The sequence below is a fragment of the Pyrgilauda ruficollis genome, unplaced genomic scaffold (assembly GCF_017590135.1).
Source record: "Pyrgilauda ruficollis isolate IOZ18807 unplaced genomic scaffold, ASM1759013v1 scaffold54, whole genome shotgun sequence".
In the NCBI taxonomy this organism is placed as follows: domain Eukaryota; kingdom Metazoa; phylum Chordata; class Aves; order Passeriformes; family Passeridae; genus Pyrgilauda; species Pyrgilauda ruficollis.
Window position 1 is genome coordinate 934,838 of NW_024527044.1, and position 23,086 is coordinate 957,923.

Genomic DNA, 23,086 nt, shown 5'->3' on the forward strand with positions numbered 1-23,086 from the left:
TGGCAGGGCAAACCCCTCAGTAGGCTGCATATTATCTGTCCATGGCACTGAGCTTTTCTGTGGCTGCTGTAGAAAACCTATCCCTTTGCAAAGTGCAGTTTACTGCCCTGAACATAGTCCTAACCCAAATCCTTGCCAAGACATTACATGTAGATTAAGTGTAATACACTCAGTTGAAATGGGTAGATAATTTCCAGCCTAAAGCTTGAATTTCTGTGTTACAGGTCAATAGCTGGGTGGAAGAATCTCTTATTTGGTGCCTTCCTTCAGCATAATTCAGGAGAGGCAAAATATCAAATAAACCCCAGACTGAAAACTTCTTTTAGTGGAGAAAAAGCTACTAATTCCCATAAAACAAAGGAATTACAATTGATTGGAACAGAAGGAAGGTTGGGAGTCAGGAGACGGGGAACTTTTCTTAAGGTTATGGGGAAAATTTGCTTTGGCAATCAAGAAGGATTCATTGGGAGGATGCCAAGACACAGATAAAAAGTGACTCTCATGGTCATGAGCTGTTACATTTGCAAAGCAGAATGTAGATTTTCTGAGATTGCACTGCGCTGTTGCCAAAGCACAGGTCCGCTGCACTTGGAAGCAGATGCATGGGATAAAATTAGTATTGCCTTGCCTTGGAACCAGACACAAGTGCTCTGAAACAGCCCAGCCCGCACTGTGTGGGTTACATGTTTTGTAACAGCAAAACCAGCCACAGCTTGCGACGCATTCTGTGGGACAGCAAAGCTGAAGTACATAAATGTCACCAAAGGGGCAGTGGCAGATGTGTGCCACAGGTACACAAAGGGAGTATTAGGAAGCACATGCAAGTAAAGCTACCAAGGCAGAGGCAGGAGGATCAAGAGCAACCCTGCAGAAGAAGCAAGGAAGGCACCTGGTGAAAACAGAGCACTTTCTAAGCTCAAAAATGAAGTGACTTATGTCAGGACTGGAAGAGGTTCAGCCCCCTTTGAAAGAAACTAATTCTTTGTGACAGGAATTAAAAGTATGCAAACACTAATGATGAGTAAGGAAAAAAGATGATGAGCAAAGCTTCCCACTTTGGGGCCCTCTTCCCTCATGGCAGAGTCCTGGCCACCTCAGCCTGCTGCTGGGACTGCTGGGACTGCAGCCATCAGTGCTGACCCTCAGCTTCAGCTGAAGCCAAACAGGCTTCAACTCCAAGACACTGAATGCCCCCAGCTAACAGAGGCTTAGATTGCTAAGGACTAATTGTTTGAATATGCAGAGACAATGACTGATGACAGAATGAGAATTTCAGAATCAGTGAGGTTGGAAGTGGCCTCTGGAGATTTTCTAGTCCCACCTCATGTCTCTCAGAGGGCTCAGCTACATCAGGTTTCTCAGGAATGCAGCAAAGTTTTGAATATTTTGAAAGGTGGAAAGTCTGCAACCTCTCTGGGCAAACTGTTCTGTTGCCTGACCACTCCCCCCAAAAAAAGCTTTTACTTATAGATAAATGGAAATTCACTTCTTACCCAATTGCCTGTTCCTCACTCTCCAGGCCATGACCCCATCAGGTGCTCATACACAGGCATGGCTGGACCTTCTCCAGTATATCCCTGACTGTCTTGTACTGGGGGAGCCCAGAAATGGACACAGGACTCCAGATACAACAATAATTGAGAATTAACCACCAGCAAGCATGTATCATTAATGAATGTCAACACAGGAGTGTGTTGTTTGGAAAGCAGCCTGATTGAGAGTCTTTGAAATATTCCAAAAGCGACTGTCCAGTTCCCTTTACCACGAACTCCCTCTCTCCCTCTGTGTATATATGCTTTCAGTTGTGCCAACACTTAAATCTCAAGCCTTTTGTGAGGGTGTTATTATTGCTGGTACTTCACAAAGAGATAACCCGATGTGGAGCAGGGAGCAGGCCAAGGCAGCTCCACCAGCCAGGCCAGAGGCAGGAGTCCAGCATCCATCTCCCTCGGCTGTACCAGCCCAGCACAGAACAAAGAGACTCATTACATGTACTGCTCTGGATTTGATAAAATGACCCCAGGTCATACTTAGGCTATGAATGGCTTTTTTTTTTTTTTAAGTTTCCAAGCCTGCAAGAGCTAACAGGCCATGTTTAACTGTCTAAGAGCACATTTTGCTTGCAGCACCAACCTTAATGCCAACCATTACCTCATCTAAATTCAGGGAATACATGTTCTTGACGCACCCCTCCCCTGCATCAATAGCAAGGATGATGATTCAAAGGATAAAAAATACCAGGACAAAAAAGCAAGCTGTAAGACAGACTGAATCCTCTAAACACTTCTGCTCTGATGTTTGCAGAAGCGAGCTCCTGAATTTGCTCCTATCGTTCTACTCTCAGACAGATACGGAACTCCAAAAGCAGAGCTCTGCTTGGCTTTGCAAGTGCAGATCAAGTCCAGAGTGTGCCAAGTCTGACATGTGCTAAATGTAGTGCAAGCTGCTGAAGAGCTGCCCACGCTGCCTCCCTCCATCCCGCGTGGGCGCGATGGGGCTCCAGAGTTGTAAAGGGCCAAGCACCCTTTGCAGCAACACAGGGGTAAAGAAACACAGCACCAAGAGAAGGGAAGGCTCAGGGTTGGGGGTTTGCTTTTGTTCTTTTTAAAGAAAACTGTGTTATTTATAAAATCACGGCCAAAATGATGCATCTGCTGCAGAGCTTCAGTTACCGCTGGGCAGAGAAGCAAGACAACCACAATCTTTTCTCCTTAATGCATTCCACCCCTCTGGGTTCTCCTGCAGTTAAGCAATCAGAGCAGCTAGAGCACAAAGAGGTTTGCTCAGCTCATCAGCCATGATTCCTGCAAGAGCAAGGAAAGGCTTCCCAACAACAGGGGTATATATAAATACTTCACTCGATCCTGACCAAAAGGTCAAGCGAAAAGGTCATCTAATACCCACACTGTTCATGCCAAATTATTCCAGCCACTCAGGACCCATGCTTGTCTTTCTTTTAAAACTAAAAACACACTCATTACCAATCATAAAAAGACTGAAATCCTGACTGCCACAATGCACTGGAACTGTATTCTGCATCTGGGTTCAGGGCATTTCCAAGGAAATTTAAAATTTTGGCAAAGGTACACGGAGCTTGAAAAGCACCCTGTCCTCCCACGGCTCTCCCCCAGCCACCCCACTGAGCCCAGGCTGCAGCTGCCTGGAAAAGGCCACTCAGCTCCACCTTCCCACACAACCATGGGATGGACAGAGGGAAACAATGCTTCAGTTATGAAAACCAAACACAGCTTTGAACTCGTTTCACAAATTCAGTAATCCGAGTTGACTGCTAACACATGGGGCTTTTTGAAACACAGAGCCCATCTCGCTGCCTCTGGCTCAGGAAGTCCCTGACCCGCTCTCTGCAGGGTGTGGGGAGGGATTGCCCTGTGCTTGCCCTGTTCCTGAGCTTATCTGCCCGCAGCTGAGAGCGGGGCACTGCTGGAGAGCCTGCAGACAGCCCCTGCAGCTGCTGCTGCTGCCCAGGAGCTCTAGTCACACTTTGCACCAGTATGTATGCACCAAAACAGACTGCACCTACTGCATTATTTGTTTTTCTTCTGAGGGAAAACATAAATAAAATGCACTTTCTTGCCCTTCTCAAGGGTTCCATGAGGACAACTGCTGCTGCCCTGACCGAGCTCACAGCAGCTCTGGGCACCTGCTCAAAACCAGACCCACATGGGATTTCTCCCTGAAGAGCAAATGACCCACATGGGAAGTGGACCCTGATGTCTGGGGCCTAGGGAATGGACTGAAGAGAGTTCCTGCATTGGTGCACTCGTCTGTCTACAGAAAAAGGGCAAAGAGACGTACCCTGCCCCTGCCACGCATCATCTGCTGGGAGGAAAGTCGAGCTGCCATGCCAACAGCATCTGGAAGGACTGTCCTCAGATGATTTACTCTTCACGTTATCTGCACACAGGAAAGCATCTTCTTTAAAAAATTAAACCAAAAAAAAACCAAATCCCAAACCTAAAAGATAATCACATAGGTATATTCACATTATTAAAACCAATTAATCATGCCTCTGTCTGCTCGCTATGTCACGATGCCTGGATGTTATGTAATTTAAGCCACACATTAATCTGTGCTTCTCATCACTGTGGATTTATTAACAAAGGCTGGATGAGGACACTACGTGCATAAGTTATTAAAAACAACTCGCTCAGGAGTGGCTACAATAACAACATTCAGAAAAGTAAACTTCTGGCACATCTCTGTTGGGGACCTAAGAAGGGAACTGTAATTCCTGCAGAACAAAAGCCACATCCAGAGGATCCAACTCCAACTCCCACCCCCTTCAATGAGGAGGCTTCTTCTGCTCAAGCTAACAGAAATCTGTAATTACCAGATTAATTGCTCCATGAAAGAGCACAGGTGAGAGAACTGCTGGAGGAAAAAGTTGCTTTGATGATTACTTTCAGTAACTAAAGCAACCAGTAGGATTCATGCCATCCTGAATGACTCCCCTTAGCCCTTTCTAAGCCCTGTACATAACAGATTAGGGTATTCTTCATATCTTTCATAAATCAAGGGTTTTTTCACATCTCTGACTTTTCCTTTCTTCCTTTCACCTAATGAACTCTGAGGTTTATGCAGTTGTGTATCAGTTTGGTTTTTTGCTGCATAAATGCAGATGTTAAAAAATATTTCTCCTGTTGAGTACTTACACATTAGAAACTGCTTGAATCCACTGACAAACTATTGGAAAACAGATGGTTAAATATGGCATGTGTTATATTAATTGCCTTATCTGGCTTTAGAAGCTGATTTCATCATTCTGGCTAGCATCACACACACTGTCTTGTGCACAGATATCTATATGTATCTATGCTTGTCTTTAGCATCTCTGATAGATTCAGAACCAGACTTTGCATTCATCATCCAGCTAAACTTTCAGTCAAATGTGAGTTTCTGGTGGGCAGGGAATGTATGAACCAGGGGAATGTGCAGTCAATCAGTGAAGACTGACAGCTGCAAAGATGCAAAGTGAAAGCCAGAAACGAGACTTAAAGCAAAATAAGGAGATGTTCCATCCTTCTCAAGGCCTCGCAGGAAGAGGCTCAGGCAGGAAATCCCTCACTGTGCTGGATGAGAAGCTGCTGGCTAGGCAGCCCCCAACACAGCCTTTCCAAGCTACACATTCACTCCCTCCCTCGGTCTGAAATTCTCTCAATTTGTTGGTTATCAGAACACAACAGAAACCTTCTGTGTGAGTCAACCTAACAGAAAGAATCTGCAGGGGAGGCAGTATTTTTTTTAATTGATTCCAAGATGAGTACGCGAGTTTGGAAAGCACTCAATAAAAGGTTCTGATGTCGCACCCTAAAACACTGGTGTGCTGGATTGCAGATGCAAGCAAGCTCTGCAAGGCAGAGTGACTAATGAGATGTGGCTCCAGGGGAGAAGACCCATGTGTGATCAATGAGAGCCCTCTTCAGCCAAGCAGCTAGGAAAGTGATAGAAGAATTCAGATAGAAGTACAACTAGAGGCGACTCACCTAAATCCCTGGAGAGATCTGACAATGTCCCAAAGGTCACAGGGCATGATTTTACATCTGCAATATCCCATGTTCCTGAATTTAAAATGCAAACAAAAAATAACCCAAAATCTGATGTCATGGTCACAGTTTCCACCTCATGCTCCCAAGCTCATTACAGGCTTTCCATGTTCTCTTCATTCCAAGCCTACATCCACTGCTGTTGCTGGACAAGCATCAGGCAAGGAGAAATCACCTTTATGGACAGACAGAGTCCAGCCCCATCACCATGTACACCTCAGACTTTCAACATGCATGTCACACCATCATGGCACTTCTCTGGACTCAAAATTCCTCACTCATCTGAAATTATGCCCCCCCCCATTTATGCACTGCTGGCAAAGTTGTCATCATGTATTGGAATTTGGCCTTTTGAAAGCATTAGAGTAAAAACGGTACTAATGTCCTCCCCATCAACCCTGTACTTTGCAAGAAAAGGACTCTAGCAGAGAAGGCAATTCACATGAGAGCAACCTAAGAGCATTTTCTGAATCATCAGAGTACTGGATTACTGCTACTGAAGGTGAGTCATCATGTGGTCTTATATACCATTCAGTTCAGCCACCATGCTCAATTAATCACTGAGAATGTAGTCAAAATCAAATGCTTTTGATTTAGGAATACCCTGCCTTTTCCTTTTTTGAAATATATTCCCTGCAGCCTAACTCTGACCATGTGTGAGCATCCTCAGAAGGCAAGGCTTTGGTTGTAAAAGACACAAATAGTACCTGTGGGTAGAAAACAACTTGCACCCAGCAGGTAATCTGCAACACAAGGAATTCCTGCCATAAGGACCCCTCTTTTCACATTGCTGGGACATAAATGACACCTAGCAGGGTCCTAGGGGGGTGGGCAACACTGTGTGTGCAGGATGAATGTCAGTGGGGCTGCATTCTGATGAGGACACAGCAATTTGTGAAGCTTCCCCTTGGCAATACTGGAATGTCAACACTCACCTACATTGGAGAAAACATCATCTTCTGACCTGGAGGGTGCCAGTTCTTCCCGCAGGGCTCCTGAGCCCCTCAGCACGGTCCCACACTCTGCCTTGGCAAAGAGAGCACTTTTTCCACCACCACCAGTGTCCTCTGTGAGTGGCCACACCGCTCTCTTCTCGTCCCAGTCAAAGGCTGGCTCAGCCGCTGAGCTACCCAGAGATGCTCTGCTGGGGTCTTCTCGGGAATAAACATTACCACAGGATCATCATTATTTTTAATTACAACAAAGAGTTTGTTCAGGAGAGAAAACAGAACAAAGGCTCATCTAAACCCATCGGACTATTTCCAACTGAAATTATTTACAGACATGGTGGCAGTGAAGGACAGGTCCTGGGATGGGACACTGAAGTGGAAAACAGGAAGGCCAATGTGAGAAGAACGGTGCCACAGCAGCCTTGGGCATCCCTCCTGGAGAGGGAGCTCAAGGCCTCCAGAGTCCTGCTGGGGGCCCAGAACAGTGAAGGGAGAGAAAGAGAACAGCTGGACCTCCAAGAAAAAAGAAAGCAAACCTCTTGGATGTTGGTCGTTCAAGGCTGCTAGAAAAATCAGTGCAGGCAAATGAATATTTAAAAAATGACAGTTATCTCCAACATTTTTGTTCCAAAGGACTCCTCAAGTGTTTTATGACTCCGGCCTTCAGAACAGCAAGGCATTTTCTGGAGCTCTGGTGAGGAGACCACTGCTGACACCAACTCCACCTTCACATACCTTAATGGTGATGCTGCTGTTTCTCCCCTGCCAGGGAACAGCAGCCAGCACTCGGCAGGGTTAGGGCTTCTTCCTAGATCAGATCTCACTACTCTGGAAATGCCCATGCCAGCATGATCACAGGGCTCAGCATTCTGCACAGCCCAGGCTGCAGGGCTGCACCAAAGACTTCTGGTGCTTCAAATGAGACTTGGTGAACTGAGCTCCCTTTCCTGGATCAGCAAAGCCCTTACCACCTGCATGACCTTAGGGTTGGTCCCTGTGGGGTTCTGCATGTGGAGCTGGCACCACTGATGACAACAGGTCAACTTACATGAAGAAAGCCATGTGGACCCATCCACTTTGCTGGAGAGAAAGTGGAGACCTCAGCACCTGCAGCCTTTAAAAACCCTTGATAAACCTAGAGTTAAAAATCTAAACTCTTGATATTTATATAATCCAAATGATCAAATGGTCCCAAGGTCTGTATATTTTTCTATTGAAATTTCCTGTTCCCTTACCCATCAATTGTAATAGAGCACCTGAGAGCACTTTAAGAACCTTACTGCGACAGTGCACTCACATATATCCAGCTACCTCTCCTAATACAGCTATGTCTCTCCAATATCCAAACTCCTATCTTAGCTTCTAAATTACGCTAATATTATAAACCTAAAGTTTATTTTGATCATTTTATCACAGATAATGAAAATACTTCCAAATGTCTTAATTCCATTTTCTGCTTTCATATAGTGGTTATTATATATAACATGATTAGCAGAAATGTATATAGGCATAAGTGCACAGCAGACACCCTGAAATCCCCAGAGAAAAAGTGTGGAGTGAGCACGAAGTGTTGTTTCATTTTATCTCATTAGGATAAGAGTATATTCCTATTATAGTTCTTTAGTCTGGGCAATCCTGGACTAAAGAACCTGTTTGGAACCGAGAAAATGATTTGTGTTATTAAATGTCCATTATCAGAAAACTTCTGTCAAGCCATGCAAAAGGAACAAGCCCACGTGACACCAAGCCTTTAGCAGATCTATGATCTACCAGACATCTGCTTTCAAAGCCCTGTGGGTAATGCTGTGTGCTCTGCTGTGTGTTTTAATGAGAGCATGAAGTAAAAGGCAAGCTCCCAAGTAAAAGCTCCCAAAGCTGTTCTTTCTTAAGTAAATAGCCTCAGTAAGTGCATGGATTCTGCTGCCAAATGTTGTATAGAGCAAACAGACGCTGGGCTGTGGGGAGGGGTAACAAGCCCAGCCAGATCAGGTGTGTAAATTGAGCCTGTACATTTACCTTTTTGTTTCAGCCTTTCCTTCCTTAAGTGTCTCTTTTCACGGCTGCTGATCTTCGTCTGCCAAACTCCTACAAAAGAGAGCAAAGTTCATTTTTAAGCTATCAAACAACTTTCTTCATTGCCTTTACTGCTCAGCACCAAGGTAAATAGCCATCTGAATGTTTCTGATGCTGGCTGTAAAAGAGGCATCAGATCTTGTGCAGCATCTCTCCTGTGTGCAGCCTTTGCTTCCTCCGCAGAGATGTGTTACAGAAGAAATCCCCATCACAGACCTGTCTGTTGTCCTGACTCATGTAACTGCACATATTCTTCTGTCCCGTGTGTCAGCCTGATGTGACACACATTCCCTTGGGGGAGATGTCACAGCAGAGCATCGGCCACCTTACATGTCTGACAGTGGGGAGAAGTTAATGTAAATCTTAACCATTAAATAAGGCTTTGCTTTACTGGGTTCCTCTATCCCCAAGACTTGTCCTACAGTGTGGACACCCTCTCCCACTAAGCTGGTTTACACACACATTCATTCACACCCGTGGGGCCACATCCTGTCTCCATCCATGCCCTCCATGACCCAAGAAGTTAGAGGAGGTGCTGGCAAAAATGGTTAATGAAGGAAAAAACACAGTCCCTGGAGCTGACCAAGACACTTCCTTTCTCTGAAGCATCCCTGAAGAACACATAGAAGCATTCCTGAAAAGCACATGACACAGTTCAGCTGGCTCATCCATTCAAAAAATTGCAGATCCATTTGCAGAAAGCCTCTGCTGTGTCCCCTTCTCCCCCAGCAGCCTCACAGGCCCCAGGAAGGATTCTGGTCCAGCAGCAGCGAGGGCTTGTCTTGCTCTCAGCACCACACTAATCACATTGTAATCTTTTAAGCCCACAAAAGCTTAGAATTTGTTGTTTTCAGTGCAACCCTTGGTGGGGGGAGGCAGAGAGGGGCTCATGGGATGCAATGTATTTTCCAGTGAAATTCTAGCTGCCTGAGCCTTGCTGGCTTCTGCCAGATTTCTCTGCAGATCTGCTTGAAACAAAGGTCTTGGCCCTGCTCACAGGCGTGCTACAAGTTGGCTGTGAATTGCCCCAGCACCTTTACCAGCCTCAGTCATGGGCACAACAGTGCTGCTCCATCTGTGGATCAGCATGGCAGAGGCCACAGGATTAGGGGAAGGACCCTGCTGACCACTGGGCCTCTGAGCCCAGAGATCCTTCCTCACCTGCAGATTTGTCCTCCCTCTGTACACAGTCAGGACCTGGGGAGTGTGGCAGGAAAGCACATGGCCCATGTCAGAGACTGAAATGTTGTGGTTTATGGCTTAAACATCTCTAGGAAGGACTTTTGTCCCTTATAGGAAAAGTGCGTAATGAAGCTGCCCCACCAAAGCCCACCCTGGATGGGCCTCCTGACTGAAACCCCAAACTGTGAGTTAAACCCATAAGGCAACTTGAGATAAGGAGAGTGACACTATTGTTCAAAGCATCTGGAAGAGCACCCACAGCCCAGCCCAGCACCTGCTCAAGGTGGAGGCCACAGCCCCAGGTATATCAATGCCAAGCTCACACAGACCCTGCTCCAAAATGGGGAGGAGGAAAGGTTTTGGGTGTGTGGCACAGCCTCTGGCCAGTGAGTGCTCACCCTCTGCTGTGCAGACCAGCTCAGCTGTGGGGCCCCTTCACCCCAGCAAAGCCACATCTAAGGGACATCCATGTGAGGGACAGCAGAGGGGGTGTCATGGCCCATCACAGGAGCCCCCTCCTGACCCTGCACCAGAGCACTGCACGTGATGCAGGAGATCCACAGTGCTGCAAGGGACAGTGTCAAACCTGCCCCCCTCAGGGGAGGCACATGGGCATTCCCATCTGCCCAAATGTACATTAATCCATGGGATTCTGTACTTTAAGGCAGAGGACCCTCACAACCAAGATGGAGGGAAACAATGAGGCATCATTGGAACCCATGGAGGGGTGATACATTCCTAATCTTTGTCACTCTCCTGTTCCCCCACACACCTCTTTTTCCATTTTTTTTTCTTTCTTTTATCTTTCTTTCTTTCTCTTTGCCTCTTTTACTATTAAATAAAATATATCAATTTTTTATATCAACATCTAAGCTCATTTGGTTTGAATCACATTTTTTGGGTATATTAAAATCTTTAAGGGTTCAATCCATTTTATTCAAAGAGAGTTAGTTCTCTTTACTCCTCTGTAATTAAACCAGATCACAACAGCATCTGTCCACATAGTTACATGGAGGAAGGAGCAGGTGATAGAAATAACTCTCAAACTGGCAGCTCTCCCCACTAACACAGACCTCTGGAATAGTGGAGAAGGCCTCCCTTTTGACATATTTCATCCCATGTTATTTGGTAATATGCATCAGATAACAGAAGAATCAGATCGTTGTTACCTTCTTCCTCTTGCAGTTTGTCTTTTTCCACAGAAAGCAGATCTTTTGGCACTTCCTTGTCTGAGCACTGAGTTTTCCTCTTCTTCTTAGGCTACAGTATAGAGGAGATATAGAGCAGAAAGATAAAACCAGTATTTGTTATGTTTCATCCAGAGGAAAAAGAGTCAGGGCGGTAGTTGTGAAATGGAGATAACCCATGATACTCAGGGAGAGTAGGGGGTTGCTGGAGTCTTTTAAGTGTGTGCAAAAGTCTTCCTGAGCAGATTTTATTGCAAATTCTAAATCAATAAATGCTATTGCTTTGGATCTACAAATCTTAATTTATCTGCTATATTAGTAAGTTCACATTTTAATTCAGGTACCCGCTCTATCGTAAGATTTGCATTCGTTGTTCCTAAGTTCTAAAGTTCTTCCTCTGAAGGAGGAAAATCTAAAGTATTTACCCCCTTTAAAATCAGGAATGATATAACCAAGAGTTAGGACCCTGCCAATGCTTAACAAAAAAAACCCCAGCCCACCTTCCCCCCAACTTCAAACCATGGAACAGCCTATTTTTAATGCAGTTTGCACTAATCTGAAAGGGCACAGAAGTAGCTGTTTTCATACAACTTGATGAAACAGTAGCGCTAACCCAAAACCATAAATTTTGAATGTTCTAGTTTAAACAGTGTCTCTTGACTTTTCCAGGGTGGGAAACCCCTCCCAGAAAATATAGCTCCCTGCCCAGGCTCAAGGGCTGCTCCTCACTTAGAATCACAAAATCACAGAATGGTTTGGAAGGGACCTTAAAGACAACCCAGTTCCAATGCCCCTGCCACCTTCCACTGGACCAGGCTGCTCAGAGCCCATCCAGCCTGGCCTAGAACACTTTCAGGGACAGGGCAGATAGCTTCTCTGGGCAACTTGGAACTTGCTGTAAAGCCTTGGAAGCTCTTTAAAGCATTAGCCTCTTATTCCACACCATGCCCAAGGTAAAACCCTTAAACAGACCCAAGGAAATGTCCCTGTCACAGCTAGAATGGAAATACAGGAGATTCCAGCACCCACTTCTGGGCTTGCATGAGGAGACCATCCCCCTTGTGGTGGCAGTGACAAACACTACAGTGTGGTTGTGCCAGAAAATTACATGGTCTTATACTCCTGCATCATCTCTTAAGTGCAGCAGACCAAGGAAGAACAAACTACCTTAAAAAAAGGAACATCCTTTAAAAACAACTGTCTCTTGAAAGATAATACATAAACTCTAAAACTCTTGCTGGTACCTTGAGGAGCTTTTTCTCTCTGATGTTGACTGATGTGATAAGATGGCCATTCACTGGAACCTAGGAGGTGGACAATAACAAAATGAATTATAGCACATATACAAGTGTGTGTATGTGTAAATATATATAGAAATATATTTATTTCAATACCTTCCTATCATACATATAATAGTCTGAAAGATACAGCTAAGTAACCCCCTGTACAAATCTGGGCTAGAATTTGTGGCCTTGTTCCAACTGGAGTAATTTATTCCAAATTAATTAGTGTATGCTAAGCCTTCATGAATGTAAATCCAGAAACTCTACAAAGATTTATTCCAAAGCAGACATATTTATGGTTTATCATAAGATTTGTCTAGGATCAAAGTTGTTTTTCAAATAGGGTAAGCCTGTCTTAAAGAAACACCATGGACATGAGAGGGCTTATTTTAATATTCTTATTTTTAATTCTTGTTTACCAGTTGGGGTGGACCTTATGTTCCCTCGCTATCTAACCAACCAAAAGAATAGATTTTATCCTACCTAGATCCAGTAAAGCAAACAATAAATGTTTAAGGACTTTTCAAATTATAGTTTGACTAATATCTCAGCTGTCTCAGAATTCCCTGGGAATTGCCAGCCACCAGCTACAGGGATGGGAGGGTGTAAATCTGCAGCTGAGACAGCAAGGGCTGTGCCAGCAAGGGCCCCTGCACACTATGCAGAGCCAGCAGCATCCAGGACAAGGCTGAAGCTCCCTCCACAGGTGCCTCTGTTTCCCCCTGACACACAGGGCAGCTCGATGCTGGATGTATGGCACTTCTCTGACTTCTCTGCATTGCTCTCCCTGTGCAATGCAGCTGCTGCTCAGCACTGCCCGGGCTTCCTTCAGCCCATCAGACCTGCTGGGCTGCCCAGCTGAACCCACATCTCCCAGAAGGGAGCCTGACTCAGGCTGTCACCCTAATCCCTGATCCATCCTCTGCCTCCTCTGCCTGGGGCAAGGGGGTCCCTGGGAGGTGAAGGCAGCCCTGCCTGGAGCAAAATCCTCTTGAGTTCGGGTGCCCAGTCCTCGTGGGGAAGGGAAGGCAGCTGATGCTTCCTCCTCCCTCTCCCCACTCTCACGGGTCATCTCTGTCCCTGAGATGGGGCCATGATTAGTTAGCATCAGATAAAATCCTGTGGGTGACTGCCCGTGTCTCTCCCCAGCAGACCCAGGGGGGCTGCAGTCCTTCAGACTCTTAATGGTCATCTCTTTGGTATTTTGAGGATTTTTGAGCTATTTTTCACAAGTCTCAGAAAGGTCTGAAGTGCATGACAGGCACCTGTATGCTGGCAAATGCTTCATCCCTGGAGGTGTTTGCTTGGAATTCTAGACCAGTTCCAAGCCCCTGGTGCACAAGGACCCAGCAGGCTGGTGTTCATCCCAACTTTCACAATGATTAGGAGAGGAAGCCCCAAAACTGTGGACTTTGCACACAGACAATACTGATTTGAGGTCTTCCAGTGAAACATCACAGTAGCAGGAGGCAAAACCCTGCCTGTTATATCAGTAATTCCACCAGCTTGACGTTATAAGCTTAAACCAAAATCTCCTCCATCTCTGCAGCTATCAAATGCAAACAATATAATTGTTTACAACTATGTTACTCTGAACATTAGTAAAATGATTACTTCTCTGTTAAAACCCAGCAACATTTGTTAGTAGCTAGCAAGGCTGTATTGTTTTTTCCCATGGGCACTCTCTTCTAAGCCTCTCAGGTCCATTTATGAGAGGCACTCCATAAATCCCACCACAAAGCAAACAGTTTTCCATCTCCTACTCTGCTCAAGGGAGAAATCCCACTCTACCTGCAGCAGGGAGGGAAGCAGCTTCTCATATAAAATGTGGGATATAAAATACAAAACCATTTGTATTTTATATCTCGCATTTTGGTGAAAATTTTGGTGAAAATTTGAACCACATAGATGTAGAAAATCTTGAGTTTCTATTATTCTTTCTTTCTCAGCATATGTTTCTGTCCATTTAAATGTGTGAAAATACACATAGATCTTGTCTCAGTGGACAACAATTCCTGTGCAATACAGAATCTTGGGGGAATGACTTTCAATTATATGACAGAGAACTTCAGGAAAACTGAATTTTATTGGATGAATGCAAGAAGAGATGATTGGGGGAAGCCAAACAACATGTAAGTGGAATATTCCTTCCTGATGTCATCAAACCCAGGTGATTTCCCAGTTTCCCTAATGAAATCTTCACTGTTTTCTAAAAGATTTGCAAATGGACCTCCCAAGTGAAGGCACTTTGAGCAAGACTGCCACCATGGGCACAGAAATAGCAACACCAGCTTAGGAGGCAAGGAGGAGGATGCTTTTTTGCAGCCTTCCAGAAACATACAGATAAGAGGATAGGACACATCCCACCTTCTGTTAGCCTCCCTTTGTATCAAGATGCTTCTGCAAGCACGAGGGACTGCAGGCAGAGCCAAGGAAATGTCAGGATTAAGGACATGAAAGTGCCTTCCTCCCCCCGGCTGGGTAAGCGAGCACAGCCCGAGGCTGTACAGAGCCCTCACACAGGCAAGGAGAATCCAATAGAGGATCGGGGAAGATGCAAACGATATTGGCTCTGACAGACTTGTCTCAGCTGGGGCAGAATCACGTTCCTGGACCTTTTCTCTGTATAAATGACAGTAAGCAAGGAGCTGGAAAATTGCAGCACTTTGTTTTAGTGCTTCGCCAACCTGACTGCTGCGTACTTTTACCAGACAAGCACAACATTTGCTACTGAAATGATATTTCACCTGCTAGACAAACATCCCCCTCTCTCTCCATCACTGACTAGGAGGTTAAATATATACTATTGACAGTCATTTACTATGTCCCAGGGGTCTTCATGATGACTGAGTGGCTATTCAGCCCTAAGTGCCCACCTGGGACTCCTGAACCTTGTTGCATCCTTCCTAATGAACAGCTGAGTGCAAAAAAATACCAAACCTGACCACTGACTGATGCTCAGCAAATGTCCCACCACTGTGGTGATGCTCTTTTTTCAAACCTGAAATATCTCTTGCTTCTCTGACATCCTTCAGTAATACCAGCAACTCCCTTTCTTTCATCACCAAGAATTTTTACTGAGTTCTATTTCCTTTCAGTGGAAATGTATTATGTTAGCCTGACCTTTTGTATTAAATCCTGCCCTCATCCAACCCTTTTTCAGGCAGTAAGCTGGCTGTGTGGCTGAGGAACCCCACCCTACCCTATTCTTTCCTTTTGAAGCCCTTAGGGTAGGGGATTAGTCATGCCTCTTTATCGTGCCATTTGGCCACTATGAAAAGAAAAAAAGCATTTTCATTATTTTATTTCATTTAACCTAATGCAATCATTAAAGAGAAATTAATATTGTCAGGGGAATTTTTTTCTTAATGAAAAATGTAGTTTTGTACAGGGAAAACACATCTAAATCCACCACATTAAATGACTATATTAAGTCTTAAGTGCAATTCCAAATACATCAAATATATGCAGAGAAACAGAATCAGGACTTTTAGTGGAATCAGACTTAGCATATTAATTTCTACTCACATTCTGTGGAACAATAGAAAGATTATTTTTAGTTCATGGCCATTTGGTTCATGACCCAGTGGAACAGGATTTCCCCCCCACCCCCTGCCTTTTTTTCTCTTTTTTATGTAACTTAAGGTTATATTTATGATTATTGTTCTGAAACTAGCAATTTCTGATTCTCTTGAGCTAGTGTTTAATTTATTTTATGCTGTTAATATAGTTCTACATGAAGTCACAAAGAAAGGAGGCAAAGTGATACATCTCCAAGTGCCAAAAAATGCTGGGTTTATAAACCTTGTATTCGAAGTCATAAAGCTGTACACCTAGAGACTTACCTTTATGCATTCCAATAGTTTTGTTAGACTAATAATTTTTATAAAACTCAACATCTTTGTGTCTATCAGATCAGGCTGCCTGCTTTCACATCTCAGTGCCACCAACTGCTTAGAGGAGTAATTAAAAATTGTGTGAATATCAGCTTCAGGTTCACTAACTGCCCTTTGTCCCTCTTGGGAAAGGTGCTTAAAATTGCCTTCCTGAGGAAGGCATGGAAAGGTTTGCCCAGTAGAGGGATACTAGGACAAAATAAACTCAGTCTATGAAACCCAAAGGGAGCTATTATATGCTTCACACACTGGAAATCAGGAAATTCATTTAAGAACATGAATAAAGATTCAGAAAATTGTTCTCAGCTACCACTTTCAGAAAACTCAAATTAAGTGGGTTGGACACTGGAAATGAAAGGAAGCAAAACTACCCCATTCTGGCAGGGGGTCTGTGAACACAAAACCATTTCCAGATTTAAGAAGTACTTCAATTAAATTGTTTCATAGTGCTCAATTCCAGTGAAAAAAACTGGAGTTTTTTTTCACTTTATGTTACAACACAGAAAAATGTCATGGATGTAGGCCAAAAGGCAATACTGGTATGACAAAAGTAACACCAATATGCACTAAATTAAAATATTAAGGGAGGGGGTGGGAGAAAAGAACAAAAAGAAAAGGGCTTTCTAAGAAGGGAAATAAATAATCTCCCTCAAACATGCTCTGTTACAACTGAACAAGGTATGACTGCACTTTCAGCTTTCTCAGTAGATCTTAAACAAGCTGAAAAGTGAGCAGGAAGTCTTCATCCCTCTCAGCATCCTCTGGTAGATCCGGTCCTTGCTCCCTACACTCCATGTTCTGAGTCAGATTATTTGCAGCACCACTTGCAGCTCACTGCTGGCTCTCTGCAGATGGGTTCTTGTCTCCCTCCTGGGGCTGGGCCACAGGGAGAGCAAACCCAAGTGCTGCTGCTGCTGCTGCAGCCAGACAGGGCTCGCGTTCCTCCATCCACTGACAGCGAGACAAACGGCTTGGGAAACAAAGCAGTGCTGGGTTTCATTAACCCTGGTTCATAACTGGAAGCAGACATCCTGGCCAGTCTGGCTTTGCCACATGGTCTTGTCCTGATGATGGACTTTGCTCTGGGAGACCTGTTCCCTAAACCAGTGGGAACCAGGTGAATGGGAAAAGACAAGCCTGCATTTGTGAGGGGAGAAGGGATGGACTTTAGGCAGAGGCAGAGGCCATCAGAGAAACAAGAAAGTACCAGCTTCAAAGAAAATCACTCATTCAGTTCTAACAGCTAGAGAAAGGATAACACAATGGCAATTTCTGCTCAGGTAAAAATGGAAAGCCAAAAAAATGTTGTGTTTGTTAGCAAAGGAAACTGAGTGGCTGTCCATGCACGGCAGAAGGACGTAAAGGACCTTCTTTGGGACATGGCTACTCACAACAGTACAGAGACATATCTGCAAAGGAATGGGAGGGAAAAGAGAGCAGAGTCCTGGTTTTTGATCAATACTGTAAGTACTAATAATCTTATTGTTAATAGCTGTTATTGATATGTGGTAACACAAAGTTTTCCCTGGCAAAATCACTTCAGACAAATGTGTTCCCAGTAGGAAAGAAGAGTCTGTTGGAAAGGAAAATTACAAGGGAAACACATGCAATGAACAGACAGAATTACACAGAACTACACACTAGGAATATGTGAAATTTTCCCTTTCCTTTATGGCACCTAATGTAGAAAAGAAAGGGGCAGTTCTCCCATCAAATGGATGCTCCAAGAGCCTTGTGGAAAAGGATCTGGGCAATCAGCACAGAAAACCTGTTTGTCTGCACATATTCCCAGGGATGAAGCTGTCCATAGGGGTCCCTCGGGCACAAACACAGTTGATAACAAGGAGTGGGAGACGGGTTTGCCATATGTAGCCATTCTTATCCAAAAGCAGCTGCACAAGAAGATTTAGGGAAACATCCTTAAGATGGTGCTGCCTGCATTACGTCCTCCAGCTGGCCAGCCTTCCCTGGACACGTGAGAAGCCACACAGCAGCCATAAACACAATTCACACCTGACACATACCTGCCTCAGTTCAGCTGCTCTCATCATCAGGGTAAAAAAAACATATCTGGGGAAAGAGTTTCTGCAGCATGAGTAGATTAAAACTACTGTTGTGAGGAGGGATGAAGAAATCAGTTTCCTGGGATCTTCTATTCTGATTAATTAGAGCACCATCTCAACAAGGGATAAAGGCTCCATTTTAAGGAGGCAATTACCAGACTCCAACACCTTCCAGGATACTTTAAAAATCAATTCTCATCCAAGATAGCAGTATAAAAATATTTGTGCAACTGAGTTGCATTGGCATGCAAAATACTGTGCAACCTGAAAAGGTAAAAGAAAACATCTATTTGCGAAACTCTGGAGCTGAAGGGATGGATATGTAGTTCTGGTACTGTTAAGCAATCCTTCAAGAAGCAAAAATTATCTCTAGCTTACAAAGACACTTCAGAAAAGCAGAAAGCTTTATTTTGGAATGTGTCAGCACATATTTTTAGAAGCTGCTTAAGGAAGATTATGTCACTGCATTTGTAAAAAATGCTCTTCTTTACAACTGACCAATTTGCAGAACAGCCCAAGAACTTTGATTAAACACAAACCCCCAACTCAACAACTGCCACTCAGATCTATTGGCTTCCAGCAAGTCTCATTAGCAATTTCACAAAATTAGGGAAAAGGCAATTCTGAAAAAGACTAAACATACTCAGCATAATTTCTAGACCTTTTTTTTTTGTGTGTGTGTATGGCTTTGTGACAACAGCCAGAATGTAACTTTTTGTTCTATGCATAATGAGATCACATTCAAAGTACGCTTGTACGATTGTGTGGAGGCCATGTATCCATTGGAACAAAGTGGTGGGTGAGAGGCCAGACATGACACAGCCATGTGCTCTCAGAGCCCAGAAAGCCAAATGTGTCCTGGGCTGCACCCAAAGCACCAGGGGAGGGGGGATTCTGCCCCTCTGCTCTGCTCTGCCCTGGTGAGACCCCACCTGCAGGGCTGCATCCAGCCCTGGGTCCCAGCACAGGAAGGACATGGACCTGTTGGAGCGAGTCCAGAGGAGGCCACCAAATTGATCAGAGGGACGGAGAACCTCTGCTATGACGAAAGTCTGAGAGAACTGGGGTTGTTCAGCCTGCAAAAGAGACTTCAGGGTGATTGTTCTGGTTCTGGACAGGACAGGGTTAAATTTTTTTTTGCAGAAACTGTCAGGGGGTGTGGCCAGGACCCAGAGCTTATTCTATCCCACCTTACAGTCATTACTAGGAGTGTCAGGGGAAGGGATTCTCTTTTGGGGAGAAAGGGTTCCTGCCAGTATGGTATTGTCTATTGTCAAGGGGTTTCTGCGTACATCATTCCTTTTCTTGTACCCTCTGTCATTAGTATTACTCCTGTTCCTGTTAGTTTTCTTATCTCATTGCTGTTTCCATTAAACTGATGTTATCTCAGTTTATGATCTTTACCTTTTGTGCCTCCAAGACTCAAGTCCATCCCACTGTAGGTGGGAGGGGAAAATCTCCGGAGCAGGAGGTTTTGGGGAATCTTGGTGGGCACACTAAATTGGGGACTACCATTCTAAACCATGACAGTGATCCAACTGAGGCCTTCCCCTACCTGAAGGGAACTTCAAGGGAAGATAGGTCAAAACAATTTATAAGAGCATGTAGTAAGAGAACAAGGGGGAATGAGTTCAAATTGAAAGAGAGGAGGTTTAGATTAGATATTAGGAAGAAGTTCTTTACCATGAGAGTGGTGAGGCACTGGAATGGGTTGCCCAGGGAAGTGGTGGGTGCTCCATCCCTGGAGGTATTCAAGGACAGACTGGATGGAGCTCTGAGCAACCTGGTCTAGTGAAAGGTGTTCCTGCCCACAGCAAGGGAGCTGGAACCGGATGATCTTCAAGGTCCCCTTCCAAGCCAAACCATTCCATGACTCTATGAAAGTTTGTTCAAGAGACTGATCTCACAAGCCACTCAGTCTGGGTCTAACTGGGCACCGTGGCTCCTGGACAGTGTCTGCCTGCCTACTGCTATGGGGAGTAGGGACACACAAGGGGAAGAAGATTAGTCCTACATCACCGTGCAGCCAAGTAAGAGCAGGTTTCATGGGAAGGCAACCTGACAGCCCACCCCTGGGGCAGCAACTGGGAATTACTGGCAAACATGCATTCCCAAACTGAAAAAATAATTAACCACCTAGGTTCTTTTAATTAAGATCTTGACTTACCCACCACTCCAGGATATGCAGATGTTTGGCGGCTGGGATCTATCACCACACCTGAGCACTGCAGGCAATTTTTGTCTTGTTTTTTTCATATCTCAACAGGCAGCAGAGAGGGGGTCCCTTCCTGTAATACCTGCACACCCCATCTTATCACACTGGCCATGTGTATGAATGGGAGACTTTGTTGTTAATGACACCTCTGCTGCTCTTTGGTGGAGATTTTCATACGCAAATTTCAGCATATCAAAGGTGTTTGGCTCTTCTGGCATGCTCCCATCAGCTAAGTGCCAAAGCAGGGCAGCATTTTACACTTAAGTAAGGAGATACAGTTTTTCCCTCAAGGATATGTTCCAAAGACCAAGAGAACCTGATGGGAAATGACAAGGAGCAGTGGAGAAGGCACATGGGGAAAAGAAAACAAAACAGACAAACAGAGAAAGGAGAGGGCATGGCACTGTCATGGGAGGACAAGCCTTCGTTTTTCATTTCAGCATGCAAGATATTCTCTCTGGGTTATCTATCTTCAGGATCTTTTAAGTTATTTTTCTTGATCATCCTCTTCTCATCCTCCAGCTCCTCAGGACCATGTTTTCTGTACTCTGCACAATAATCAGTGGGTCTCATACACAAGATGACACTACTGTGTAAATGCAACTGCTAGAGCCCAGTCCCTAGAGAGTAGGAATTGCTCAGCACTGGAAAAGATAAGATTAATGGCAGAAACTGCACATGACTGTAAACAAATTTATCCCTTCACTTTATCCCTCCTCTTCTTTGGTTTCTGTTACTTAGGCCTGTGAGATGCAGCATCTCTGACTAGAAGATATCTATTCAAAACAATGCCATAAGCTTGAACTAATAACCCTGCCACCATCACAGCACCGGGACTGTCTCTGACACATTTCTGTTCATGAAGAACAAAACCACTTACTTTATAGCACTCATTAAAAAAAAAGTATTTTTTTTTGTCTTTCTCAAAAATGAGACCTAGGAGATAATAGTAACAGATTAAACAACAAAGTGGGTGTCTCCCCTTGCTGTCCCACACTGCCTCCAGTATTGGTGGCTCTGGAAATTTTTCATTCACTCTGCAGGCAAGTCAAGTTATCTAGTATTGATGATTATAAAGGTATAATAAAATTGTTACTGAAATCCTTCTTCACCCCTTGACACTGGCAGCTCTCTTCAGATTGCTTTTGGATTTAATTCTTCTTTACTAATTCAGGGGTATTTGTGCTGCCAGGTCAAGATTCTGCTCTGACTGATGAAAGAAAAAATGCCCTAAAATGGAATAGTTTATTAAAAGGTAACTATAATACAACTAAAAGCTAAAGCTTCCACAACAAAATAATAAATGCTTGAAAATGAGTGTTACAATGGAAAGCCTGACACATTTTTGTTCCTGAGGAACAAACCCACTTATTTTATAGCACACTTAAAAAAATCCTGCAAATTCATTTTGTTTGTCTTGCTCAGAAATGAGACCTAGAAGACAACAGTAACAGACTAAAATGTTTAAAAAAAGCTCGATGTATTAATTTTAAGTACGTACTTATGTTTGGTAAGTTATTCTGAGCGCTTTACTTTCCATATTGCAGTGCCTTGGTGAAATTGTTTTCTGTAATTTACACTGAGATTTTCTGCTACAGACAGCTTACAGTGTGTCAAAGGAACAGTCATGACAATGTCATACAGAAACTTCAACACTGCATCAAATCAAACTCACAGCATATATTCAACAGGGTGGCCATGGTCATCAGCTCACAGCCAGGTATTCACGCAGGAGCAACAGAGCTTTGATTTGGAGTAAATACACATAATTAGCACATTGCATTAACACTGTAGTATGGATACTATTCTTGTATATTCCTTCTTAATATGATGGACAATATGACGGACATTAACTGGAGTTTTCGTAATGCCCTGCAAAGAGGATCAATCTCAGATGGAGTTATGCTGTCACGGCGGATGAAAGGCCAGTGCCAGCAATCCCCAGCCAGGTGTTCGGGCAGCCTGCTGCCTTGCACTGTCATCTCGATGCCACCACAGCGTTCAGCGGGGAATGCTGAGCCCCTCACCCCTAAATCACACCGAGAGGTTCGGGACAGGACGGGATGAGACAGGGTGAGATGGGTTGAGAAGGGGTGAGATGGGATGAGAAGGGCTGAGATGGGATGGCAGCAGCCCGGTGGGGCCGGACGCAGGGGATGCAGGACAGCTCTCTGCCCTGAAAAGGTGCGGGGGAGGAAAGACAGAAGGATGCTCGTCCCGTCCTGCGGAGCGGGCCAGGCGCGACCCCCACTAACCTTACCTGCGCCGTGCGCCTTTGTTCCTCCGGCTGCCGCGCCGGCAGCGCCCCGGCCGCCCGGCCGCCGGCCCCCGCGGGGCCATCCTCCTCCTCCTCCTCCTCCTCCTCCTCTTCCTCCTCCTCCCCGGCGGCGCGGCGGCGGGGGGGTCCCGGCACGGCCCCTCGCTCCCGCAGCCCCCGCAGGACGAGCAGCGCGGCCGCGGCGGCCGCCAGCACCAGCGCCGGCCAGAGCAGCGCCAGCAGCCGCCCCGGCAGCTCCCCCGCGCCCAGCGCCATCCGCGCCGCCGGCCCCAGCATGGCCGCGCCCGCCGGGGACGCTCCGCTCGCTGCGCTCCCAAAGTTGGTGCCGGAGCCGCGCTCGCCGCCGCCGCCCCGAGCGGCACCGGCGCGGCTGCGGAGCGGCGCGGGCGGGGGAC

General features: G+C 45.2%; 1 protein-coding gene across 1 annotated transcript in view; it reads right to left on the bottom strand.

Moving 5' to 3' along the window:
• Positions 1 to 22,967, bottom strand: part of LOC121360761 (protein LYRIC-like) — a 30,605-nt gene extending 7,638 nt beyond the window's left edge. The window contains exons 1-7 of the mRNA XM_041480837.1: positions 22,674 to 22,967; positions 12,201 to 12,260; positions 10,939 to 11,029; positions 8,531 to 8,599; positions 6,500 to 6,715; positions 5,505 to 5,579; positions 3,817 to 3,915 (exon numbers count right to left, since the gene is read on the bottom strand). Coding sequence (XP_041336771.1) covers positions 3,817 to 3,915; positions 5,505 to 5,579; positions 6,500 to 6,715; positions 8,531 to 8,599; positions 10,939 to 11,029; positions 12,201 to 12,260; positions 22,674 to 22,967 — 904 coding nt within the window. The remainder of the gene's footprint in view (positions 1 to 3,816; positions 3,916 to 5,504; positions 5,580 to 6,499; positions 6,716 to 8,530; positions 8,600 to 10,938; positions 11,030 to 12,200; positions 12,261 to 22,673) is intronic.
• Positions 22,968 to 23,086: the final 119 nt, after the last annotated feature.